Consider the following 26990-nt stretch of genomic DNA (forward strand, 5'->3'; position numbering starts at 1 on the left):
GAACCACGATCCTCAGATCTCAGCTTCCTGAGTAGCCCAGCTTGAAGTTATTAAGTAAGATACATGACACACATCCCATAGATTTTAGAGAACAGAACTTTATTATTGATGCCTTGAGAAGATTAAAGCAGGGCAGTCATATCGACTTTTGAAAAAGTTTCCTGAAACACCCTCCCCTTATATTAAAGTCATTGAAGTATTGCTTTCCTATTTATGATTTGGGCTCAATGATGTCAACTACCTATTTCTTTCCTTTAGAATGATGTTGACGCTGAATATTTATTTAAAAAGAATGAAAAAACACAGGATTAACAAAAATTAATATGAGCGGTTATTCTTTAGTAGTCCAGGCAGATCCTCCTGTCTTTGCCTCCAAAGTGCTGGGATTACAAGTATATGTTTATCCTAAAACAAGGATTTTTAAAGATCAAAGAGATAGAATTATACATTTAAGCACAGGAAAAGAAAAAATGGGGAGATATTAGGGAATTAACGCAGAATTGGCAAAACTAAATAAGCCTAGTTATATTTTCTACTGTTATCAAATGAAAGAGACAATCCCATCTTCAAAGAAATTAACTTTTATTTGAATGGAGACTACTTTTTCCTACATGTATCTTCAAAGGCCCTATACTATACGACAGCCCACTTAACCAATGTCCCAATACTAAAATTTTGAACAGCAAATTATACAATTCCTCTAGATAATAAATAAGGGTCGTCCTTCACTGATCAAGAGAATACTTAAAACTTCAATAAACTTAACACACACACACCACACACACCAAAAAAAAAAAAAAAAAAAAAAAAAAAAAAAAAAAATCACACATTAAGTTGTAAGGCTTAACAGATATATTTCAAATACAACATGTGTGGAGTCTACAAGCTTTTTGTCTAATTTTTTGGGTTCAAAATTTACATTCTTCAAAAGAAATGTCCAAGTGTTTTCCTCTATAGCTTCAAATTTTCTACACTCAAGTATTTGACTATTCCATGCCATCCCCAGACAAACCTGACGTGACAACTACTTCATGTGTTACTAACTTCCTCAGAAGAAAGTTAAAAAAGTCTGTTGAAAATACAAATTTCTATTATAACGCCTACTACAATATCTGACACAAAAGTCATTTCTTTCCCCATATGATTAGCTAGGAGTTAATCCTCCATAAAGATAAAAAAAAAAAAATCACAAAGCATGAATACTGGGTTCCTTTTTTACTCAAGATGTTTGAACTATTCAAAATGACAATTACATTTTTAAGAGTATAACAGAAGTGGTGGACAACACAACTGACAAAGTGTATGTAGATGCCAGTAAACCAAGAAATTTTTTTAAGGATTAGGAAAGATTAGAAGCTAGAGGAAACCCAGGATTAAAAAGAAAAGCAAAACAAATAACAAAAAACAGAGAAAAAGAAAAGAGAATAACATCCTTAATTGCAATCGTTCCATGATCAATAGCGTCCTAAAAGGGAAAGAAAAACAAAAGTTAGAAGGACAATTACCATTTGACTTACCTACTACTTTCCCGCCTATTTCACAGCCATCACACATCCTCCCCTCATAGCCTAAAATAAGACATTGACTTCAAAATCACAGGCTGCCTCCAGTGCTAAGATTATACGCATATGCCAATGATCCTTAAGAAACAAGATTTTAATCCTCTAAAAGCAAAATTCACTTACTTGGGCTGTAAGAACGAGATCTTGATCGGGATCTGTATCGACTATAATAAGGAGAAGGTGATCTTCTTCTGTAAGAAACAGAAGATTGTTCAGCATAAAGTATCACCCCACTGAAGCAGATGAAAAAGAATTCCTTACACTCAAACGCAGAGGTAAGTTCTATTCTGAAAACATCACATACCTTTCTTTTGGAAGGGCTAGGGACTAAACCCAGGGTTTAGTAAATGTGAGGCAATGTCCTACCACTGAATGACTCTCTCGGCCCTATTAACTTATTTTAAACATCAAGGTTTTTTGGTTGTTGTTGGTCCTGGGGGGCTTGAACTCTTGGCCTGGATGCTGTCCCTCAGCTCTTCAGCTTAAAGCAAGTGCTCTACCACTTGAGCCACAGCACCACTTCTGTTTTTCTGGTGGTTAACTGGATATGAGTCTCATGGACTTTCCTGTCTAGGCTGGCTTTGAACCACGATTATCACATCTCAGCCTCCTGAGTAGCTAGGATTACAGGTGTGAGCCACCAGTGCCTGGCTTCATTTTTCTTTTTAGAAGACGGGGTATGTTGACCACTAAGCTCAAGTGATTCCTCATTTCAGCTCCCTAGCTGAGAATACTGTTGTCCACCACCATTTAGCTAAATATAAAAGTGTCAAATAATACTGCCACCACCTAATTCAGAACAGAAATATAAAACAAAATAAAATTACCTGTACCGATAATCATAATCTTCATATCTGTCATACCCTCGATCATATCCTCTATCGTAGTAAGAATCTCGACGTCTGCCACCACCGCCGCCTCCACCACCACCTCCACCACCACCTCCACCACCACTACTACAGAAAAAAATAGTAAAGTTATATAGCAGTATAAATGATTAATTTCCAGGATTACTCAACTTAAAATAGAAAAAGATAAAAACAACCTGCAGACTTCTATGGTACTTTTTTAGTTTTCAGTCTGCGTGTGCCTGTGTGCAGGTTCTAGGGCTTGAACTCAGGGCTGAGCACTGTCCCTGAGCTTTGTTGCTGAAGCTAACATTTTACCACTTGGGCCACAGTTCCACTTAAGGTTTTTTTGGTGATTAACTGGAGATAACAGTCTTATGGACTTTTCTGCCCAGGCTGGCTTTAAACCATGATCCTCAGATCTCAGCCTCCTAAGTGGCTAGGATTACAGGTTTAAGCCATCTGTACCTAGTATGTTTTCATGTTTTATTCACTACATGATTTTACAAAATCCTCCAGATTCTGTAAGCTTCTCTCCTGTATTAATGTACTACCCAAATCACCAGGTGAACTAAAACAGTGTTAGGGAGCAGAACAAAAATGTGTAAAATTATGTTTACGAATAACTGAAAGGCAATTAAATGTTAATAATAGAAAGTATCTAACTCTAAACATTAAAGACAATTAATCTACTTTACATTGCAGTTCAGCACTAAAACACCAAGATCTGATATTTAAACTTCTGGAGTTGAATTTAAAACCTTGTGTGTGGGCTGGCCCTGGGCTTGAACTCAGGGAAGGGGTGCTGTCCTTAAACTTTTGTACTCAAGTCTAACATTCTACCACTTAAGCCACAGCTCCATTCTTGACCTTTTGTGGCTAAACTGGAGTTAAGAGTCTCAAACTTTTCTACCCAGGCTGGCTTTGAACCATGACCCTTAGATCTTAGCCTCCTAAGTAGTTAGGATTACAGCTGGCTGAATTAAAAAAAGGCTCACGCCTGTAATCCTAACTACTCAGGAGGCTGAGATCTGAGGATCACAGTTCAAAGCCAGCCCAAGCAAGAAAACCGGAAGAAACCAGTAGAAAACCGGAAGTGGCGCTGTGGCTCAAGAGGTAGACTGCTTGCCCTTGAGCTGAAGAGCGCAGGGACATCGCCCAGGCCCAGAGTTCAAGCCCCATGGACAAAAAAAAAAAAAAAAAAAAAAGGCCTTCATTGGTGTATTTAACCTAACCATAAGGATACCACTTCTACTTTAGTTTTTTGCAGGCTCTCATTTAAACTCATTTTCTCCAAAAAGGCTTCAACTATCTGAAAGTATTTATCCCTTTTTTTTTATTCACAAATACCTGTTACTGTATTTGGTTGTGTATCTGAAAACACTTCAAGCCCCTACTTATATTTTGCTCAGTGTCAACACTGACGATTCAAAAAACAAAAAATGGTCCCTGCTGCTGAGATGTGAGGATTATGGTTGGCAGCCAGCCTGGGCAGGAAAATCCATGAAACTTACCTCCAGTTAACTACCAAAAAAGCTAGAAGTGGAGTCCTGGCTCAAACAAACCAGGTAAGACAGCATGGCTCATGTGACAAGAGTTGCCTGGCAAGTGCAAGACCTCAAGTTCAAATACCAAGAAAATAAATAGAACAATCCAAAGAATGAATATATATATATATATATTATATACTATATATGTTAACAAGTAATATATAATTATATATATAATTTAATTAAATTTTAAGTCTTACAGAAAAAATCATCTTCTGATTATTTGGTTTTACACACATTCCTGGTAGATTGGTTTTTGGCTTATAGTTTGTTTAGCTTAAGGACAATGCTGGGGCTTGAACAAAGGTCTTTATACATACTAGGTAAGCACTGTACCACTAACCCCAGGCATATTAAATCTGAAATCTTACTGAGTTGGTCTGCCCATGTAGATGCCTGGTGTAGGTGTATGTGCTCTCTTGGTGATAGAATAATCCACACGAATTCTTCTTCCATCCAGCTCCATTCCATTTGCTCTTTCCATGGCCTAGAAAGGAGAAAAGATACAGAAAGCCATTTGCAACTCACTATCCTTGAATCATCTATTAAAAAAAAAAAATCAGCTAGGCATTGGTGGCTCACACCTGTAATCCTAGCCACTTGGGAGGCTGAGATCTGAGGATCAAGGTTCAAAGCCAGCAGGGACAAAAAAGTCCCTGTGAGACTCTCATCTCCAACTAACCACTCATAAGTGGAGCTGTGGCTCAAAGTGGTAGAAAACTAGTCTTCAGCAAATAAGAGCCCAGGGATGCTGCCTAGGACCTAAATTCAAGCCCCACAACTGACTATTCCCCCCACAAAAAAACAGCATTTGTAACCCAAATACATTCTCTCTCTTTTTTGGGGAGGGGAGGAGGGGAAGCTCAGTTGTGGGGCTTGAACTCTGGGCCCAGGTGCTGTCCCTGAGCAATTCAGCTCAAGGCTAGCACTCTACCACTTAAGCCACAGTGCCACTTTCGGTTTTCTGGTGGTTTATTGGTGGTAAAAGTCTGACAGACTTTCTTGCCTGGGCTGGCTTTGAACCACAACCCTCAGATCTCAGCCTCCTAAGTAGCTAGGATTACAGGTGTGAGCCACTGGTGCCCGGCTTAGCAATGCATCTTATATTAGCAATTATAGACATTTCAGACATTTCTAGACCTCAATACTACCCATACATACTTAAATTTACTCAGCACAGAGTAGTTAATACATTGTTCCTTGTTCCCTAATAAATTTCTCATTTGTGGCTCAGTTCCTACTCTCTAATCCATGAAATAAATCAGTAATGGAAGGTGCATAGGCAATGTCTTTTAAAACTAGTTTTTGAAGATGGCCAGATTGGCTGTCACCTTATGCTTGCCTAAGTCTCCATCCATTTACATACAAAAGCTTTTTTGACCAAAGCCTTAAATAGGTTCTGTTCATAACCTTTTGCTATTTTTATTCTTTACTCTGCAGTTCAATATGCTGTAAGGCATTGTAAAGTAGCCAAGAAATGATATAAACATTTATTTATGATAATACCCTTTCAGTCTCTTGCTGAAACTAAGTCAAAGATTCACAAATTTAATGTTATTGATTTAAGAGCCCCCTAGAAGAGATCTTAACTTCTATTTCATGTGTGGGAAGCAGGAGATGCTTCTTGTTCTCCCCCCCCTTATCTCTACTTTAATCCTGTTATACTAAAATAAATCCCTGCTTAAACTTAAAATACAACAAAAGACCTAAAAACCTCAAAAGCTGGACATAGTAGGGGTATGCCTACTATGCCAAGGAGCTCAAGACTAGACTGGACTAAATAGCAAAACTCACAAAAGCAAGAAACAAAATAACTGTGAACACTGCCACCTAGTGAACTTTGAAAATAAAGGAGTTTAACCTGTGTACAAGTGTTTCTATGTCTTTACACTTGAGCTCATATTCCTTATTACTTTAACCTTACAAATAACAAAATAATTTAACCACTTTAGCAAATGGAAATAGTCATAGAAGCTTTTGGTACCTAACTAACATTGCCATTTTTAAGAAACAGAATCAAATTAATATGGAAACTTGTGTGTGCGTACATACACAGGGACTCATTTATCAAGTGCTAAACTTGAATATAAGATCCTCATGGCACCGGTGGCTCACACCTGTAATCCTAGCTACTCAGGAGGCTGAGATCTGAGGATCGTGGTTCAAAGCCAACCCCGGGCAGGAAAGTCCATGAGAGTCTTATCTCCAATAAACCATTAGAAAACTCGAAGTGGCGCTGTGGCTCAAGTGGTAGGGCATTCGCCTTGAGCTGAAGAGTGCAGGGACAGCGCCCAAGCCCAGAGTTCAAGCCCCATAACCGACAAAAAACAAAAAAACAACAAAAAAAAAAGAAGATCTTCATGCCTCAGTTTCCCAAGTTACTGGATTAAATGCCTGGCATGTAAAAGGGTTATTTGTACTAAATAAATTTCATTTTAGGACACATATCCTATTTCTTGATATTATACTTTACTCAGGGCATGGTCATTGCCCCTGAGCTTTCTGCCTCAAGGTTAGCATTCTACCACTTGAGCCACACCTCTTTAAAAAAAAAAAAAAGGAAAAAAGTCCTGGGGTGGGCCTGGGTGCCAGTTTTTGTGACATATTATGCAGGATTGTAGACAATCACACAGTGAGACCAAAAAAAGAGGATACTCTTAGGAGAGAAACACAAAGGTGTAATGCCTAAGTGCCTCTTCTTATATATAAGTAATACTCCCATTTATAAAATAATACACACATTGCTCAAGGCTAGTGCCCTACCACTTACTTGAGCCAGAGCACCATTTCCGGCTTTTTTCTGCTTATGTGGTGCTGAGGAATCAAACCCAGGGCCTCATGCATGGGAGGCAAGCACTCTTCCACTGAGCCAACTTCCCAGTTAATAAAATAATATACATATTGAAACAACCATCAAGATAGCAGCTCTTTTTTTCTTTTTTAGTTTTGGATGAGTCTGTCTTCTTTACCTTATGTATGGTATATTCAAACACCTTTAGAAGATTGGGGAGAGGGGAAAATGCTGAAACAGTGGCGCTTACTGGATGAAAGTAAACTATACAGTTCATGCATAAAGATGGGTGGGTGGGACTGGGACAGAGTGAAGGAACAGAAGACACTGAATGAAAGAAAATGTACTCATTACCTGACTCATATAATTGTAATCCCTCTGTACATCACCTGTATAATAAAAAAAAGTAAACTAAAAAGCAAAGAGAGGGCCGGGAAGGAGGCTCAGTGGTAAGTGCTTGCCTTGCCTTGCATGCCTGAGGCCCTGGGTTTGATTCCTCAGCAACCACATAAGCAGAATAAGCCGGAATTGGCACTGTGGCTAAAGTGGTAGAGCACTCATCTTGGGCTAAAGAGCTCAGGGACAGCGCCCAGGCCCACAGTTCAAGCCCTACAACCAACAACAATAACAACAAAAAGACTATAGAATGTTTAGCAGCATTTCTGGTTTCTACCCACTCACTGCCAATACCTATTATTTTTTAACTATGTATTAATCTTTATTATTGCTTATGTCTCACATATTAATATATATTATTTTCCAATTACAGAAAGAATGGTAAAAGACTAGAACAAAAATAGTTCTATTATTTATTCACAGGGAACTAGTTATAATTATAAAATGTAATACAACACATGCACCTTTATCTCTTTCATTAAAATAAACAGCTATAGAACAGCACATAAGCTTATTTTCAAGGCATATTTCAATCAAGATATAACTAAACCAAAAGAGCGTAAGATTATAAGTAGAACTTTTAAGTTTATGGGATATGCCTGAAGGAGGATTCCAAGTCTAGGTTAGCCTCAGCTGCATACATAATGAGGTCATCTTCAAAATAAAACAAAAACTTACATGTATGAAAATTGAATAGCCATGCTTATTATAAGCTCATGCATATAATCCTACCTATTCAAAAGGAGATCTGAGAATTGCAGTTCAAAGCCAGTCTGAGAATAAAAGTCCATGAGACTCTCCAATTAACCACCAAAACCAAAAAACAAAACCAGAAGTGGAGCTGTGGCTCAAGTGGTAGAATGGCTAACCTTGACCACAAAAGCTTAAAGACACCAGGCACCAGTGGCTCACGCCTGTAATTCTAGCTACTCAGGAGGCTGAGATCTGAGGATCAGGGTTCAAAGCCAGCCCAGGCAGTAAAGTCCGTGGGACTCTTATCTCCAATAAACCACTAGAAAACTGAAGTGGCGCTGAGGCTCAAGAAGTAGAGCTCACCTTGAGCTGAAGAGCTGAGGGACAACGCCCAAGCCCAGAGTAAGCCCCATCAACCAAAAAAAAAAAGCTTAAGGACAGTGTCCAGGCCTTGAATTCAAGCCCCAAAACTAACACACACATTTATATGTACCAAACGGATCAACAGGGTTGTGAGGAAGGTGGGAGAATGATGTAAAGGGTGACATTAAGTCGTGCTGTATTCATAAAATAAACAAATTGAAACCACTTCCATAACTAGTTAAAAAGATAAATTAAAAAATTGAAATAAAAACAAAAGTGAAACTGGCTACTTTAACTTATTTTTAACATTGATAGGCTAAGTTTAAAACAGTTTAAAGTTCTGTTAGTTTATAAAAGTAGGAATAAGCCAGGCACTGGTGGCTCACACCTGTAATCATAGCTACTCAGGAGGCTGAGATCTGAACATCTTGGTTAAAAGCCAGGTAAGGCAGGAAAGTCCATGAAACTCTTATGTCTAATTAACCACCAGAAAACTCAAGTGGTGCTGTGGCTCAAGAGGTAGAGCTCTAGCCTTGAGCTGAAGAGCTCAGGGACAGTGCCCGGTGCCCAACAACCGAAAAATTAAAAAAATGTAGTAATAAAATACTAGAAGTATTATTTAATAGAAATATTAGCAATAAGTAGTAACAATCCTACTATTGAACAAAATTGTAACAAACCTCCTTGGAGTCATCTATTCTCTCAAAATACACAAAAGCAAATCCACGTGATCTCCCAGTACGCTGATCATAAACCACGTTGACACCACTCAATGGTCCATATCGAGAAAATACTTCACGAAGATCTCTCTCTGTTGTGTACAAACTGAGGCCAAACACTCCCAGACAAGTGTTGGGATCTGGATTCGCCTATCAAATAAAAATAGTATTAAGTTTTAGTTAGAACTCCAAACTAAAATAAAAATAAAACCACCTATATACAGTTTAAATAGGTTGTTTCCTACTAAAGTAAACCTTATTTCATAGTTCACATAATAGCCACTTTCTTTGAAACATTTTCTAGCCATAGCCTGAGCAAAAATATTCCTAGCTTCTAGCCCAACAAGTTTCAGAAAGTATCCTAAGAATTCACTTTATGTCTAATATATGACTTTATTTAGAGTCAATGACTTAAGACATCTATATTTTCTTTTTCTTTTTTTTTGGTCGGTTGTGGGTCTTGAACTCTGGGCATGAGTGCTGTCCCTGAGCTCTTCAGCTCAAGGCAAGCAAGAGTTCTACCACTTTAGCCACAGCACCACTTCCAGTTTTCCAAAAAAAAAAAAAAAAACCAAAAACCCTCCTAGTCACACACCCAAAACCGGTTTGTTTGTCAGACATGGGGCTTGAACTCAGAGCCTGAGGGCTATCCCTGAGCTCTTTTGCTCAAGGTTAGTTCTCTAGCACTTTGAGCTACAGCTCCACTTCCGGTTTTCTGGTGGTTAGCTGAAGAAGTCTCCTGGTGGTTAGCTGGAGAAGTCTCATGGACTTCTCTGCCCAGGCTGGCTTTGAACCTCAATCCTCAAATCTTAGCCTCCTGAGTAGCTAAGATTATAGGTATAAACTGGCACCCAGCTCCTAACTTTTTTTCTTTGTTGGTCGTGGGGGCGGAACTCTTGGCTTGGGAGCTGTCCCTAGCTCTTCAGCTCAAGGTTAGTGCTCTACCACTTGAGACACAGAGCCATTTCCAGCTTTTTCTGCTTATGTGGTTCTGAGGAATTGAACCCAGGGCCTCATGCATGTGAGGTAAGCACTCCACCACTGAGCCAACTTTCCAGTCCCTAACTTACTTATAATACAACATTATCACAAAAATGCCATTTTTTTCTGTGTGCCAGTCCCAAGTCTTGAAGTCTATTTGCTGGCCTTGAGCCTTTTTTTCTGGTAGTGGGCTAGAATTTTCTGGTCTGGGCACTGTCTCTGGGCTCCTTTTGCTCAAGGCTAGCACTTTACCACTTGAACCACAGCACCACTTTGGGCTTTTCCATGATTAATTAAGAGTCTCAGGGACTTTCTTGCCCAGTCTGGCTTTGAGCCATGATACTCAGATCTCAGCCTTCCAGGTAGCTAGGATTATAGGCATGAGCTTTTTTGTTCAATACTAGTGCTTTACCAGTTGAGCCATGGTTCCACTTCTGGGTTTTCTTTTGGTGGTTAACTGGAAATAAGACTCTCCAACATTCCTGCCTGGGCTGGCTTTGAACTGTGGTCCTCAGATCTGAGCCTCCTGAGTAGCTAGGATTTAGCCACGGGTGCCAAGCTTCATTTCTTTTTAAAACATTCAAAAGTAAAGAAAATGTAATCCCTTTGCACCAGCTGTCATGAAATATACAAGCTTGCTAAGACAATGACATTTCCTTTATGGTATATCTAATATCTATCTGGAAATGTAAAGCAGCTAATTAAGGCTGTTTCTTGAGTACTGCCTTCAACAACAATGATATAGCCAGATACTGGTGGCTCACACCTTCAATCCCAGCTACTCAGAGGCTGAGATCTGAAGATCATTGTTCAAAGCCAGCACAAGCTACTATAAAATCCATGAGACTTTAGATTGGCAGAGCACCAGCTGTGAGCAAGAAAGCTGAGCTAGAGGCTCTGTTGTTCAAGCCTCAGAAACTGCAATCAAACAAAAACAAAATTCAAAAAGCAATGGCCTAGTTTTTATTTTAAGTAAACAAAAAAAGCAAGAAATTAAGGCAGAACTATACAAGAAAAACAAAGCTTGCATTAATCTTTATACCACATACCCTGCTGCCTGTATGTCTTCTCCGATTAGACATTGGAGAGTGACTTCGGCTCCTTCGTCGCCGGTATTCTGGTGTATAGGATCTACTTCGAGATCTTCTCCTGTGAGAGTGAGACCGGGATCGAGTGTATCGTCTATGAGAATGCCTCCTTGACCTTGACCTTTGATGGAAATAAATTTAGGTAAAAATCTTGGAATAAGCTATCATTTTTCTCTTCCAAGGCTATATATATAAATCCCCAATTATTCAACTTTCTTGTCTTTTTTGTCTTGTTGTTGTAATGGAGATCAACAATGCTCCCCAATTTACATACTCAGTCCTTCCCCTTTGGCCTTTTTGGAAAAAAAATTTTTCCCTGTCTTCAATCACTGTAACCTGTCCCTCTTTCTCAGTCTATCCCTCCCATTCACCTTACCTCATAAACATGTTAAACCTTTCTCTTCTTGAAAATAAAAACAGAAACACTGCCATTACCTCCACAGTGAAATTCTAATTCTTATATGATCTTTAGTTCTGTATACTCTTTAATAGTTAAGTATCTTTTCCTTTTCAATTTTTCTTTAACATGCTGAAAATCTAGTATTTGCTTAATTAATAGATAAAATCTAACTGCCTGTTTTAGTATATTTCTAATTAAAATTTTTGATGCTTTCACCATCTACCCACCCATCAATTTGTTCACTGCTGCTTCTCCTATTTCCTGTCTCACACAAAATGGGCACGTATAACATAGCAGATAACCCCAAGAAGTTTAAAGCTAGGTAGCCAGCTTTAGTGAAACCTGCCCCTACCCAGTCCTGGAAAATTAATGAAAAAAAAATCTCATCATTCATATGACCTATCTTTAAGCTCATTTAAACTAGTAATGTTAGTCATACAAAACAACTTACATAAGACATCCAGCAACTGGTACAAATTAGAAAGCTTAAAAAGACATAAAAGGGGAGGCTAAGGCTAATCAAAATTTTTTTTTTCCGGTTGTGGGGCTTGAACTCTGGGCCTGAATGTTGTCCCTCAGCTCTCAGCTCAAGGCAAATGATCTACCACTTCAGCCATAGCGTCACTTCCAGGGGAGGGAAAACTAATGGAGCATTTTAACAAAGAAGGCTAGCAGCAAAGCTGGGGGACACTAATAGTTAGAATTTGATAGATTCAAGGGCTGGTTATGGTGGCTATGCCTGTGATCCCAGCTACTCCCAGAGACAACAAATTGGGAGGATTACACTTGGAGGTTAGCCTGAGCTCAAGTCTCTAACAGGGAAAGAAAACAAAAAAGCAAAAGCCCCAAACAAAAGACTTTTCAAAATCACTGTGATATCACCTAGCACATCCACTTGAACCTTCTCTGTACTGAATTACCGAGAAGTCTCCAATGGAAAACTACCTTTTTGTTGTAAACATATTGTTGGCATAAAACCAAACACTAATTTTCAATTAAATGTCAAGTACAAGCTGGGCACCGGTGGCTCATGCCTGTAATCCTAGCTACTCAGGAGGGTGAGATCTGAGGATCACGGTTCAAAGCCAGTCTGGGCAGGAAAGTCCATGAAACTCTCATCTCCAATAAACCACTACAAAACAAGAAGTGGCACTGTGGCTCAAGCGGTAGAGCTCTACTGCACTCGCCTTGAGCTGAAGAGCTGAGGGACAGTGCTCAAACCCAGAGATCAAGTCCTACAACCAACCAAGAAAAAAAAAGTCCGGGGGAGATGGGAGGGCAGGGATGGTAAGGGGAAACAAAGGAGGCAACAATGCTTGATAAGAAATGTACTCATAGCCGGGCGCTGGTGGCTCACGCCTATAATCCTAGCTACTCAGGAGGCTGAGATCTGAGGATCGCAGTTCAAAGCCAGCCCCGGCAGAAGAGACCGTGAAACTCCTATCTCCAATAAACCACCAGAAAATCGGAAGTGGCGCTGAAGCTCAAGTGGTAGAGCGCTCGCTTTGAGCTGAAGAGCTGAGGGACAGCGCCCAGGCCCAGAGTTCAAGCCCCACGACCGACAAAAAAAAAAAAAAAAAAAAAATGTACTCATTACCTTGCTCATGCAATTGTAACCCCTCTGTATGGTATTTTCACAAAAAAACTTATTAATTAAAAAAAAAAGTCAAGTACATTAAAAAATCAATCAAACCAATTAGTCTGTAACTAATCGTAACCAACAGCCTATGCCAGGAACCAATTCCTTTTTTTAGTCAGGCGTGGGGCTTGAACTCAGGGCCTGCGCACTGCCTCCTGAGCATTTTCCCTCAAAGCTAGTACCTCTACCACTTTGAACCCCAACACCACTTGTTTTTCTGGTGGTTAACTTGAGATAAGAGTCTCATGGACTTTCTTGCTCAGGCTAGCTCTGAACCATGATCCTCAGATCTTAGCTTCCTGAGTAGCTTAAGATTACCGGCATAAGTCACTGGCACCAGGTTCAAGAACTGATTCTTAAGTATTCTAAATTTCTAAATTCTGCAGCCTGAGAAAAATTACTTCATGATTTTGAGCCTATGGTTTAGTTTCTATTAAAAAATATATATATGGAGGGCTGGGAAGGTGGCTCAGTGGTAGAGCCACTCAGCACCACATAAGCAAAAAGAAAAAAGCCGGAAGTAGTGCTGTGGCTCAAGTGGTAGAACGCAAGCCTTGAGCTGAAGAGCTGAGAGACAGCGCCCTGGTCTAGAGTCCAGGCCCCACGACCGGACCCCTCCCACCCCCCCAAAAAAAGGAGCCAAAGGAGGGATGTGGTTGAACTTTGCTCTGAAAACCTCTTTGTTTTAAAGCATTTTTAGTACTCAAACTTACCTGGATTTTGATCTTGATCGAGAATGGGATTCAGAGTGTTTGGAAACCCTTGATGGACTACGAGATCCTGACCTGCTCTCCGACTTTACACGAGCAGGAGTACCGGTTGGAGATTTTGACTGAGAGCGAGACTCCTAACAAAGAAGACAGTATTACAAATGGCACTGGTCATGTAGATGCCTAACACCTAACATTTAAAGTACCGTAATTATTTATATTGATTGCTCCTGAAAAACAAATGGTTAGGCAACACCCTCCAGAAAAAAATTTCAGCTCATTAATAACCCATTGTTAATACTGCTAACTGTCCTCAGTAATTCCCTACTTGAACCAGATCACCAATTTTCTATTAACTAAGTAATCATGCAAATTCATCTACAACTTGATCATACAGACACTGGAACATAAACCATACATTTACTTAACCTAGGACCCATTCATTCTTCCAGATCTTTTAATTCTACTTCACTCTTGCTTTCTACTTCTCTTCATTCTTCATTGAGTTTTTCATTTTTCATACTTCGTGTATTCTTCCCCAATTCAAACAATTCAAAATAGCCTTAAAATATTCAAGTGCTTCTATCTGACCAATCTTCTGTTCAATTTTTTCCCCCATTCAATTTTAATTTTCTGATCTTTAATACTTTTCATTAGCCTTCTTTTATCTTGATTTATCTTCCACATTCTTGGAAAAAACTCTTCAATTTCTTCACGAACATTAACCTTAATGGAAAAAGAACATTTAGTATATTTAAGCACGTGGGGATTATAAAACTCTGCTGGAGTTTAGAATGTTATCTACCAAATGGAAAGGCCAGCAGGTAAAGTGCAAATAACTAATTTATTTTTTTTTTTAAAAAACAATTTTATAGTCTTTAAAATTGATCACTGTGTAGTTTCTAACAGAGAATTCACTGAATTTCTCTAAATGGGGTTTTTGACCATACTTTTTACCCTTCTCCCCTTTCATGCTCCATTCTAGTTTCTAAAATGTAAGCAATTTTAATATAAATATTGAATTCAAATATAAATCTAACATTAACTGTACTTCCCCACCCCCATCTAAATACTATTTTCCCACTGTTTTGTAACCTGAAGATTCTTACTGATCTCAGAATAAGCTTTCAATAAGTCATGATAAGCATAGCATCTCAGGCCAAAATATTTGTATACAACTATCTAAACTCATACATCAGTACACACACCAAGAATCAAAAAAGTAAAAAAAATTAACAAAATTACTAACACACCTCCCTTCCGATTTTGTTTGACTACTATTATCTTTGCTTATTCTGACTTAAGCACAAAGGTATGTTATGTTCTGAAGGCAAACATACTATAATAGCTAAGGGGAAAGTGGAAGCACAAAATTTCTCAACATATCCCTCTTTAGCTTATCAATTCCTAAAACATGGCCTCTATCTTGATCCTCTTTCATGCATGTATTAACAAATAATTTATGTACTAGTGCATTTTACTTTTCACTGCGTACTTCATCTGTGTACACTTCAGTGAACAAGTGTACCTTTCCATGACAAAGCTTACTAGTTTCTAAAAATTTCAGATGCACACCAAAACTTAAAAAAGTAAATTATAAGCTTGTTTACTTAAGATAGATATAAGGCCCTCATGACCAAATTGAACCAAGTTTGGTTTCTCTATTTAAGACTTGATTATTAAACTAATCACCCCAAGTTCATAAATGGTTTCATACCAATTTTCATTTACGCTCTAAGACTATCACACAGCCTTCTTATAACAGCATTGTTTAAATGTTCCCTTCAAATTTAATGTCAAAAGAATTATCAAGAACTGTATAATGCTAACATGTCTATCCTTTTACAGATTTAAAAACAAAATGGAAAAAGCTACCTTTCTCTTCAATATCAACCTTCCCATCTAGGGAAGTCTTTCATCTTAAGATACTCTAAATTCCTGGACAGATACTGGGAGCAGCAATACTTAAAAAAAAAGGCAAATTAGCTTGTAATTTAAGTATCAAGCAACTAAAATACCTTCCAGATATGGATTTCCCTTCTATAAAATAGGCTCTCTGGCCTAATATTAATTTATGCTGCTTGTTCAACAGCAGTGGCTGGAACAGTATGTATGAACATCACCAGACTTTGTTTTACAGACACTATAAAGTTTTAACCTTACTACAACAGAAATAAAAACCTTAATGGCTAAGATTTATTTCTAAATGTTTATACAAAGCTTTCTAATGTATGACAAAAGTTTAACAGTCCAAACACATTTATTTCTAAATGTGTTATTTCTTGTTTTCAAATCTGCTATCATGACATTTTGCTGAAAATAACCACTTCTGATTAATTAGGTATCTTAAAATTTAAACTTTAATACCAGTCTGGAGTAGCAACAAAACATTAAGCTACAACAGGGCTGCCTTTTTTGTTTTTTTTGGCCCACTGTTGGGCTTGAACTCTGGGTCTGAGTGCTTTCTCTGAGCTCTTCAACTCAAGGTGAGCGCTCTACCACTGGAGCCACAGCACCACTTCTGGTTTTGTGGTGGTTTATTGGAGATAAGAGTTTCACGGACTTTGCTGACAGGGCTGTTTTTAAAAGGAGCTTTGCATACTATACTCCCTGCCCAAGTACTGGGGATTTAGGTATGGGCTCTTTATACCACAGACTTACATTCCCAGTCTAGAAGCTGTGTTTTTTTTTTTTTGGGGGGGGGGGGGGGGGGAGGTGGTGGTGGTGATGGTATCTGTTGTGGGGCTTGAACTCAGGGCCTGGCTCTATCCCTGAGCTCTTGTGCTCAAGGCTAGTATTCTTATCACTTTGAGCCACAGACCCACTTCCAGTTTACTATGATTAACTGGAGTTATGAGTATCATGGACTTTCCTGCCCAGGATGGTTTTGAACTACCATCCTCAGATCTCAGCCTCCTGAGTAGGTAGGATGACAGGCGTTGAGTCCCCAGTGCCCATGAAACTTTTTATTCAAGGGTATCACCTAACTTCGTTTATTACTCTTCTTATCCAGGATATCTAAATTTGCTGAAATTTTCTTTAGGGAATCATCAGATATTAAGGATTCTCTTATCCCAAAATCTTATTATCTTGTAACTGCCAACAAGCTTTATCTAAAGAACAAACTACAAATAGGAAATAAACAGTCTTCAGAAATACTTAACAATATCAAAATATGATTATTATCAGAACTGTGGTTGTCTTTACACAATGGTCATATTACCATTAATCATTTATACTAGCTTATTTCTTCTCAAAGACTGTGATCAAATAAATGCCATTTTCACTAACTGCAGTAGAAATCAGGCACAATAAATCCCTTATGGAGTTAAGTCCCAGGTAATCTTTTTTTTTTCTTTGACCTGTCTCTACAAAGAAGTAAACTCAACATTAGTATCTATTTTTGGTGCGGGTCCTGGGCCTTGAACTCTGTCTCTGAGTTTTCATGCTCAAGGCTATCGCTCTGCCAGTTGAGCCACAGCTTAATACCTCTGGTTTTCTTCTCTTTAATAGAAATGAGTCAGTCTGAGTAGCTAGGATTACAGGCACAAGCTACCAGTGCCCAGCTGTTTATTTTCTTTTGTAGATGGGCTCTCCCTTAAGTTGCCTAGTTGCTTTCAACCTTCTGGGCTCAAGTGATCCTCCTTTCTCAGGCTCCTAAACAGCTGGGAGTATAGGCAGGTGTTACTACAGCTGGCTAGTAACTTTTGTGTGTGCGTTTGTGAGAGAGGAGGGCACAGCTGGCTAATAACTGTGTGTGTGTGTGTTTGTGAGAGAGGAGGGCTGGCAATACTGACTGGGGTTTGCACTCAGGGCCAACAGTCTACTTGGCTGGCTTGACGCTCTATAACTTGAGCCAGGCCTCTAGCCCAGCTTTTTACTGGTTATTTTGTGTTTGTATTTTATTTTTACTGGTTATAGTGTTTCTTGAGTGTCTGCCTGAGTTAACTTTTAATTGCAATACTGCAAATCCAACCCAAGTAGGTGGGATTGCAAGCGTGCACAAACTCCAGCCCTCAGAAGGCTGTAACCTCTGAGCCACACCTCCAGTCAATTTATCTGTATGTGTGTGCATGTGCACGCACCCACCCACACCACACACCTGTTGATAACTAGGGTTGGAACTCAGGGCTGTCTCTTAGTGTTGTTGCTCAAGACTAATGTCCTACCATTTGAGCTATGGCTCCACTTCCAGCTTTCTGGTAAAGAGTCTCAACAGACTTTCTTGCCTAAGCTGGCTTTGAACTGATTCTCAGATCTTACCCTCCTGAGTAGTTACTATTACAAGCTTGAGCCACTGTTGATGAGCTCCACTCAACTTTTTAAAACTAAGCTAACTTAGCTGAAATGGGCAGATTAATGACTCTCCTTCAACTTATACCACAGACTGTATTTGGTGATTATTTGGGATTGAACCCATGGTCTCTTTTATATCTTAAGTTTTAACAGAAATTGTAAGTAGGTTCCCAATCTACCCACATAGTACAACTTTCAAACTGTGATCCTCAGATCTCAGCCTCCTGATAGGTCCAAGCCACCGATGCCTGGCTGTTTTTTGTTTTTGAGATGGGCAGAAGTTCTCAAAGCACAACTTGCTCAAACAGACTTTTGTTTTGCAATTTACTATAGGCACAAGTTGTTGCAGAACACAATTTGATTCTTACCACAAGTGGTGACTACAGCCTTAAATACATTATAAAAAAATCTAAAACATGGTCTTGTAATACTACAAATAAACACAAAACACTATAGCCCTTTTAATATTAAAGCCACATAAATGTATGCCAAATGTACTATCCAACTGCTTCCTACTACATAAAACTGGAGATTCCTTGAAAGAGGATGTGAGGTTGACTAGAATACATCACTAACATGTGTGAAAATGTCACAATGAAATCTCCCTTGTACAACTAATGTATGTCAATTAAAAAAACAAAACAACGGGCTGGGATTGTGGCTTAGTAGTACAGTGTTTGCCTAGGATGCATGAAGCCCTGGGTTCAATTCCCCAGTACTACATAAACAGAAAAAGCCAGAAGTGGTGCTGTGGCTCAAGTGGTAGTGTGCTAACCTTGAGCAAAAGAAATTCAGGGACAGTGCCTAGGCCAAGTTCAAGCTCCAGGACTGGCAAACAAACAAACAAAAAAAAAAACAGACACACATACACATAAAAAATGAGATTCCCATAAAAATATGCTAGTGAATTTAAACTATATGTCCCAAAGAGAGAGCATATTTAAGATTGATTACCCAAAACTTTACAAGCCCTAAAGAATGAAACCACCTTTTCTATCTGTTCCTTTTTTTTTTTTTTTGGTCAGTCATCAGGCTTGAACACTCAGCTCTTCAGCTCAAGGCAAGCGCTCTACCACTCAAGCCACAGTGTCACTTTTGGTTTCCTAGTGGTTTATTGGAGATAAGAGTCTCCTGGACTTTCCTGCCCCGGCTGGCTTTGAACCATGATCCTCCTGAGTAGGTAGCTAGGATTACAGGCGTGAGCCACCAGCACCTGGCTTGTATTTGCTCCATTTTTCAGTCTATAAAAGTAACAGTGACTCCATTGTCTCTGGTGAGGAGAGTTTGATACTTCCTTTACAGAAGCTAATCTGATTAAAAGAAATACTTCCAGTCTCTTCACAATAATTTAAGCTCATACCTGGCTGCTGAAAAAAGAATATGGTCTCATTGGCAGAGTCACAGATATCCTAACATTGTATGTCTATATATTCTAGTATTAGAGTAACTCTAAGAGTTTTTTGTTTGTTTTTGTTTTGTTGGTAATGGGGTCTGAACTCTGGGCCTTGGATGCTGTCCCTCAGCTCTTCAGCTCAAGGCTAGCTCTCTACCACTTGAGCCACAGCAGCACTTCTGGCTTTTTCTGCTTACGTGGTGCTGAGGAATCGAACCCAGGGCCTTGTGCATGCAAGGCAAGCACTCTACCACTGAGCCACCTTCCCAGTCCTCTAAGAATTTTTTTTTTAAACCACAAATGACCTAGTTTAGCATTTACATTTTGCAAGCCAATACCAGGCTTGAACTCAGGGGCTTGACATTTTCTGCTCACAGCAGGGCTCTATATCTTAAGATTTTTGTACTCATCAATTAAAAACCTCAAGACTTTTCTGCCCCGACTAGCTTTGAAACTCAATCTTCAGATATCAGGTTCCTTAGTAGCTAAGATTACAGGTATGAGCCACTGGCAACTAGATATAATAAAACTGAAATCAATGCCATAATTGTGAGGTTACCTGTAAAATTTCATCATCTTTTGCACAAATTTTAAACATGGCCCACAAACTTGTCAGCTTATAACAAACCACAATGTTCAAAAAGTTTCCTAAGTGGCAATAGTGGCTCAAACCAAACTACTAATAACCAATTATAGAAAGCTGTAATTTCTACTAATTTTTCAGTGTCATGGAATACTTATGAATTTTGCATAAATCAGATGACACAACTCTTGGTTTCAAAAAGATAAAAAAAACAAAACCCAATTCTTTTTTTATGGCAAGCCAGGCCTTATCATCACACCTTTGATGTGTATTCACAACTTCAAGGAGGAAAGAGAACCTACACTTCTCACCATTCTCAATTTAGTATTTACAAACTTCTATAATTGTTACAATCTTCTCTCTTCTTTTTGTCTTATAGAATCTGTCAGGACATATAAACAAATAACCAGCATTCACTTAGCAGAAAATACACAGCAAAGGTCCCTGGATCAATTATGACACCTTGGGCTACTACTAAGGATTATCAAGTTTTCAGTCAGTCAGGCTCAAAGAAAACTTTCAGGCTAATTATTCAGTTTCAAACATGTTATGCTACAAATTATAAGAAGTAACTCTTACCTCTTACAAAATTAAATCCATGTAGGTTTATCTTTAAAATTACTCATCTCCAGACATTTAAATCCCTTGATATTCTTTCACTTCAACTCTTTCCTCTCATTTGGGTCAAAGTATAAGTATCTTGGACAAATCTGTAAAATTATAGCTGTACACTGTGGGTATAATTACTTGCTCTGCTTCTTTTCAAAAGCCTGCCTTTTACTTATACTGAGCAATTAGCACCTCAATGTAAGTAACACAAAATTTAAGCTTTAAGGATTAAGCTTGCAAATTCTTTCTTTGGATGAGGCAGAGGAGAAAGAACAAAACAACACTGAATTGGATAAATGATAGAGCTTAAAACTTTAAACCCAAGTCAAAACTAGGACTGACACTATGCCTACTAAAATTTATGAAATCACATTGCTGGAGCTAAACTGTCTTTTTTTTTTTTGTCTGACATGGGGCCTGGGCCTCTTGGCCCGGGTGCTGTCCCTCAGCTCTTCAGCTCAAGGCTAGAGCTCTACCACTTGAACCACAGCACCACTTCTGGTTTTCTAGTGATTAATTAGAGATTAGAGTCTCAGGGACTTTCCTTTCGGGCTGGCTTCAAACCTTGACCCTCAGATCTCAACCTCCTGAGTAGCTAGGATTACAGGCAAGAGCCACTGGCGCTCTCCTTTTCACTTGTATCATCCAATCATCTCCTATTTTAAGAAGGGAAAGAACTTTAGGATCATTTAAAAATACTTCAACTCTTCAAGGCAGAACAGGCTATGAAAAGGAAGCAAGAATAAACTGTATAGAAAAACATATTCTAATTGTGTGGGAAGTTGTATGTAGCAAACAAGTTCACTGTTGTTTGTGAGAAGGCATGAAAAACATCACAGCTGAAGCATTAACCTTGTTCCTAGTTCCAAAAGGACATTCCACTTAACATATTTGTTAACCTGATATACATGTTCCAAGCAAACAAACTGCTTTATGGACCTATTTACCTAAATGGCACCATTATTCTCCTGAATCACTTGAAAATAAACGGTCTCCCTGACTTTCTCTTTCTCTCTGTTGGGTGTGGAGCTTGAACTCAAACTGGGCGCTGTCCCTGAGCTTTTTTTGCTCCAGGCTAGCATTCTACCACTTTCAGTCACAGCTCCACTTCTGTTTTCTAGCGGTTATTGGAGATAAGGGTCTCAGACTTTCCTACCTGGGCTGGCATCCCTCAGCATCCAGAGTAGCTACGATTACAGTTGTGAGCCACCAATGCCCCACTTCCATTACTCATACAGCTGCATCGTCTGGAGCAGAGTTTTCCCTAAATATTCCAGATTGTTTCCTGTTGCTACTCTAGTACCAATTCTTTACCCAACTTCTTTCATTATTCCCCTCCAAATTTAAGAATTCAGATGGCCCTTTACTGGTTATTCCAAAGTCCTAAATCTAGAATTAAAGCCTTCATTATCGGACTGCATATTTAGTCAAATGTATCCTTTGCTATTTCAATACAATTTCCTGTCATGCCACAGGCATACACAATACTGCCTGTGGTAATCAAAACATAGTCAAGGTTTTACATTCTAGGCAAAGTTTTCCAATTCCTTAGCTCAGATTCACTTTCTGACTTCCTTACTAAGCATAGTACATAGCACTCCACTAAATATTTTTTTTTTGCTTGAACTCAGGGCCCTGGCACTGTCCTGAGCTTCTTTTTGCTCAAGGCTAGTGCTCCAAAACTTGAGCAAAAGCTCCTTCCAGCTTTTTCTTAAGTTAATTTTATTGGAGATAGAAGTCTTACAGACTTCACTGCCGAGAGTGGCTTCAAACTACGATCCTGAGATCTTAATGTTCTAAGCAGCTAGGGTTATATAGGCATAAGCTACCAGTGCCTGGCAGCACTCCATTAAGTATTTTTTTAAATCAAGATTTGAATGCCAGCAAATTATACTGCAAGTTTTCTTCCCTCAAGAACACTGAAGAAGCCCTTACTAATAAGGCAGCAGATGCTCTATCAGGAATTTCACCTCAGGTTACTTAAAATAGAATTCAGCATATCATCTTTTCTAAACTTCTTTTACTCATTAAAACAGAGCATTAAGCTTCAGCAACAAACCAAAATATACAGTACAGTGCATGTATATAATGTGCATAGGACTGAACTTGTGTCAGAAACTCATAGTTGTCCAGGGTCCTCTGAATCTTAGCATTTTCCCCCCTTTTGGTGCCAGTCCCAGGGCTTGAACTCAACAGCCTGAGCCCTGTCCCTGAGCTTTTTCACTCAGGGCTAGCTAGAACTCTACACTTGAGCCACAGCTCTACCTCTGGCTTTTTAAGAGATTAATTGGAGATAAGTGTTTCAGAGAGGGGCTGGGAAGGTGGCTCAGTGGTAGAGCACTTGCATGCCTTGCATGCATGAGGCCCTGGGTTCGATTCCTCAGCACCACATAAGCAAAAAGAAAAAAAGCCAGAAGTGGAGCTGTGGCTCAAGTGGTAGAGCGCTAGCCTTAAGCTGAAGAGCTGAGGGACAGCGCCCAGGCCCAGAGTTCAGGCCCATGACAGGACCTCCCAAAAAAAAAAAAAAGTTTCAGAGACTTTCCTGGCCAGGCTGGCTTTGAACTGCAATCCTCAGATCTCAGCCTCCTGAGTACCTAGAATTATAAGCATCAACAGGACTCAGTTTTTAGTTTCTAAATTGCTAACATTACTTCAGCCCTTAATAACAGCATGATCTGTAAATCAAAGATGTATCAAAGACGGGGGGAGTTCCTAAAATGCCTTAAAATAGGCAATACATGTGTAGTCCTCTTTCCTTCAATAGGTTTAGTAGTCTCTAGATAGTTTTCACTTAATTCTAAGTACCTTTTTACTGAGCTGGGATTAGTATGCACCCTTTATATATTCTAGATAAAATAAATGAAATGCGCTAGCATGTATGAAACCCTGGGTTTGTTCAATTCCTCAGTGCCACACAAACAGAAGAAGCTGGAAGTGGGTCTGTGGCTCTAATAAAGTGCTAGGCTTGAGCAAAAGAAACTCAGGGATGCCTTGCAGGCCCTGAGTTCAAGCCCCAGGACTGGCAAAAAAAAAGAAAAGAAAAAAGAAATTACACTTATTATTACAGGCATGTATGTGCACTACACTTGGCTTAGAAGTAGCCTTGATATTAAACAGTTCCTAAAGAAGCTCAGGGACAATGTCCAGGCCCTGAGTTTAAGCCCAAGGACTGCCACCACCCCCACCCCCAAAAAAAGCATTGAAGGGAGAAATAGGTTAAAAAAAATTCTATTTGGGAAAATGGCTCAGTGGTAGAGTGCTTGCCTTGCATGCACGAGGCCCTGGGTTCGATTCCTCAGCACAACATACGCAGAAAAAGCCAGAAGTGGTGCTGGGACTCAAGTGGTAGAGTGCTAGCCTTGAGCTGAAGGACAGCGCCCAGGCCCAGAGTTCAGGTCCCACCACCGACAAAAAAAAAAAAAAAATCCAATTATTGCCAGGTGCTGGTGGCTCATGCCTGTAATCTTCACTACTCAGGAGGCTGAGAACTGAGGATCATGGTTCAAAGCCAGCCAGGGCAGGAAAGTCCGTGAAACTCTTCAATAAATCACCAGAAAACCGGAAGTGGCACTGTAGCTCAAGTGGTAGAACGCTAGCCTTGAGCTGAAGAGATGAGGGGCAGCGCCCAGGCCCAGAGTTCAAGCCCCAAGACAGACCAAAAAAAAAAAAAAAAATCAATTTATCAAATAAGTTAATGCCTGAATACATTTTGACTTAAAAGTAAATGGGAATCTTTCATGTTACCTAGGTGGAGTAAGTTTAATAAGAAACAAGTCCCATTAGTAGTTCAGACCTCACAAAGCAAAACAAGTATTCTCCCCAAACAACTTTTTGTCAATTTCATCCAAATTCAATCTCAGAAAGTTAGTTTTGTTGCTACCTGAATGTTTTAAGTCTTTAAAGAACAAAAGCCTAGATTTAACTCTTATGAACTTCAAAAAGTCAAATCCATTCCTTCTAGCATAACCCCCAGCTGTTGTGTGTTTCCCTAGTGACTAAAATAAATAACACAACAGCCCCAGAAATGCTTGGGGCTTTTGTTTTATTGTTAGGGTCCCACACTCATCCATTTTCATTACTAGGGTAACTTCAAAACTAAAACTCTAAAAACAAACGTCCTAGCATATTTACCCTGAGAATTTGTGTGTGTGTGTGTGTGTTTCATCCAATCTCAAATAATGAAACCTTCTGAGCCCTCTTTCCCAGGAGAGGGGTGAGAGAAGAAATGGGAAGGGCTTACAGTTTCCAGGTAATCGTTTAAAGAAATAGTAAAGACTGACTAGCTATTTAAAAAATACCGAGCCAGTACATTCGTTTCGGTTATGTAAGCTTAAAGACAGAATATGTTTTTAACTTTTTTGTTTTTACCGTAAAAACCTGTAAAGGAGCGATCAGGTTTTTTGTTTTTTTTAAAAAAAAACAAGAAAAGCATTAGAAGTTGAGAAGAAAAAAAACAATAACAACCCAACATCAAGTCAAGAGAGGAGCTCCTCAGCATCTCCAGTCCTTTGGATGTGAAAATTAAAAAGAGGGGCGGGGGGGGGGGGCATGAAGGGAAAAGGCTCCTGGCGTCGTTTTCCCCTCACGGCTCTGGTCTTAAGAACGCTTAAGGAAGGGTCGGTGCGCTGGTTGACTAACCACTTCATTAGGTTCTCGTCCCACCTCCAACCTCAAGGCTTTTCGCCCTGTATAGACGCAACGCCGCCGGTTCCGACAGAGACGCGGCCGCTCACTGCAATAGAGAGCCAAGGAGACACAGGCCCCAGCTAGCCCCGCGCCAGCGGCTCCCGCCCGGTCCTCAGCCCCGCGCACCTCCGACCCCGACTCCCTCCGCACAGAGCTCGCTCGGGGGGCGCCAGCGGCGCCACCGCGGGAAGCGCCCGGGCCACGGGGCGGCCCGCGGGGAGCTCCCGGCGGCCGCCGCCTCCCGCCCCACCGCGGACGAGACCGAGAAGGAAGCCCCGGGCGGGGAGGGGTGCAAAGGTGAGGGGTGACCAGTCCAAGTACCGATGAGAGAGTGAGAGAGAGGGAGGAGGGAGAGGGAAGGAGGGAGAGGGAGAGAGAAAGAGAGAGAGGAGGGGAGGGGAGGGGGCGCGGGGCCTCTGGAGTGTCGGGGGGGGGGGGAGGTGGAACCCAGAAGCCATCTTGGGACGGGACGAGAAATCGCGCCGGCTCGAGTCCGCTCCCCGCGGGGGACTCCCCGCAACCTGGCCCGACCGCGCTCGTCCTCCCGTGCAACCCCGAGCGTCGGGCCGCCGCCGAAGACGGCTCCCGCGGCTTTGTACTCACTCTGCCCTCGAAGTTGTTCTCCTCTACATCACTCATGTCGGCCAGGCGCTCCTCAGAACTAACTAAGAGGCAAGTCTCGGCGCGAGGGCCGACGGCCTAAGTCAACCTGGCTGTCTGGACCGTGGGGAGGAGGAAAGAGCCGGCAACAACAAGCCGGGGCCCCGCTCCACTCCCACTGGGTCGCAAGCTCCGGCAAAATGGCGCCGGCGCCGCCAGAAGCCTTCTGGCGTCTCCACTGCGCGACGTAAGAGGGCGGGAGCCGCGGTGACGTCACGAGGCCCCGCCTCCCGCGGGGGCTTTGTGCGCACCGGGCGGGGCGAGCCGGGAGCCGCACGTGTCTTGGTGGCACGTGGCCTGAGCTTGGACGCCAGGACGCCGGCTTACCGCGTCGCCAACTCCTCGGGCCGGTCCGGGTACCAGACTAACTCCTCCACCTCAGAAGATGATCAGTCACCAAATGAACGTTCAGTGGCCTTAGCCCCTTTAAATACTGCCACCGGAATTCCTTGGTTGTGTAAGTGTTTGATGGTGGTGGGTCTTGAACTCGGGGCCTGGGCACTGTCCCTGAGTTCTTTTGCTCAGAACTCGCACTCCACCGCGTGGAGCCACAGCCCCATTTCCGGTGATTAATTGGGGATAGGAATCTCACTGCCATCCTGAGTACCTGAGAGGACAGGTGTGAGCCGCCCGGAGCCACGCTCAGCGGTGGAGGGAGGTGAGTATTAGGGCCTGAACTCCGGGCCCGGGCACTGTCTCTCAGCGTTGTCACTCAGGCCGATGCTCTTCCACTTGATTCACAGCTCCACTTTTGGCTTTTTGGAGGTTAATTGGAGATAAGAATCCAAGGCTGGCTTTGAACCGCAGTCCTTAGATGTCAGCCTTCTGAATAGCTAGGAATACACAAGTGAAGAGTCGGCCACAGGCACCGGGGCTGCTACCATTTTCCCTTTTTAATAGGGTTATAATAAAAGCCACAATTCCTTGCCTCACTTCTCTTTGCCACATGTTCTTCCTAGTCAATTATTTTATTATGTCTTATAATGCTTAGTTCTCTACTAATGGCTATTTGGTAGTACTGAG

At 40.7% G+C, this 26990-nt stretch overlaps 1 protein-coding gene across 2 annotated transcripts; it reads right to left on the reverse strand.

The window, feature by feature from the left end:
* Positions 1–565: 565 nt before the first annotated feature.
* Tra2a (transformer 2 alpha homolog) lies at positions 566–26127 on the reverse strand. 2 transcript variants are annotated; one of them, XM_042684934.1, is made up of 8 exons: positions 25911–26127; positions 13744–13877; positions 10953–11112; positions 8884–9072; positions 4332–4447; positions 2390–2518; positions 1686–1753; positions 566–1465 (listed from the first exon to the last, which is right to left on the reverse strand). In XM_042684934.1, the coding sequence occupies exons 1-8, from the start codon at positions 25944–25946 to the stop codon at positions 1455–1457; spliced, it is 843 nt and encodes a 280-aa protein (XP_042540868.1). In that variant the 5' UTR covers positions 25947–26127; the 3' UTR covers positions 566–1454. The 2 variants fall into 2 exon arrangements, with proteins under 2 accessions (XP_042540868.1, XP_042540869.1); XM_042684935.1 differs by having other exon boundaries at positions 2390–2515; positions 25911–26126.
* Between the last annotated feature and the right edge of the window lie 863 nt (positions 26128–26990).

This window comes from Dipodomys spectabilis, unplaced genomic scaffold (assembly GCF_019054845.1).
Source record: "Dipodomys spectabilis isolate Male_0828 unplaced genomic scaffold, ASM1905484v1 ptg000092l, whole genome shotgun sequence".
NCBI classification, from domain to species: domain Eukaryota; kingdom Metazoa; phylum Chordata; class Mammalia; order Rodentia; family Heteromyidae; genus Dipodomys; species Dipodomys spectabilis.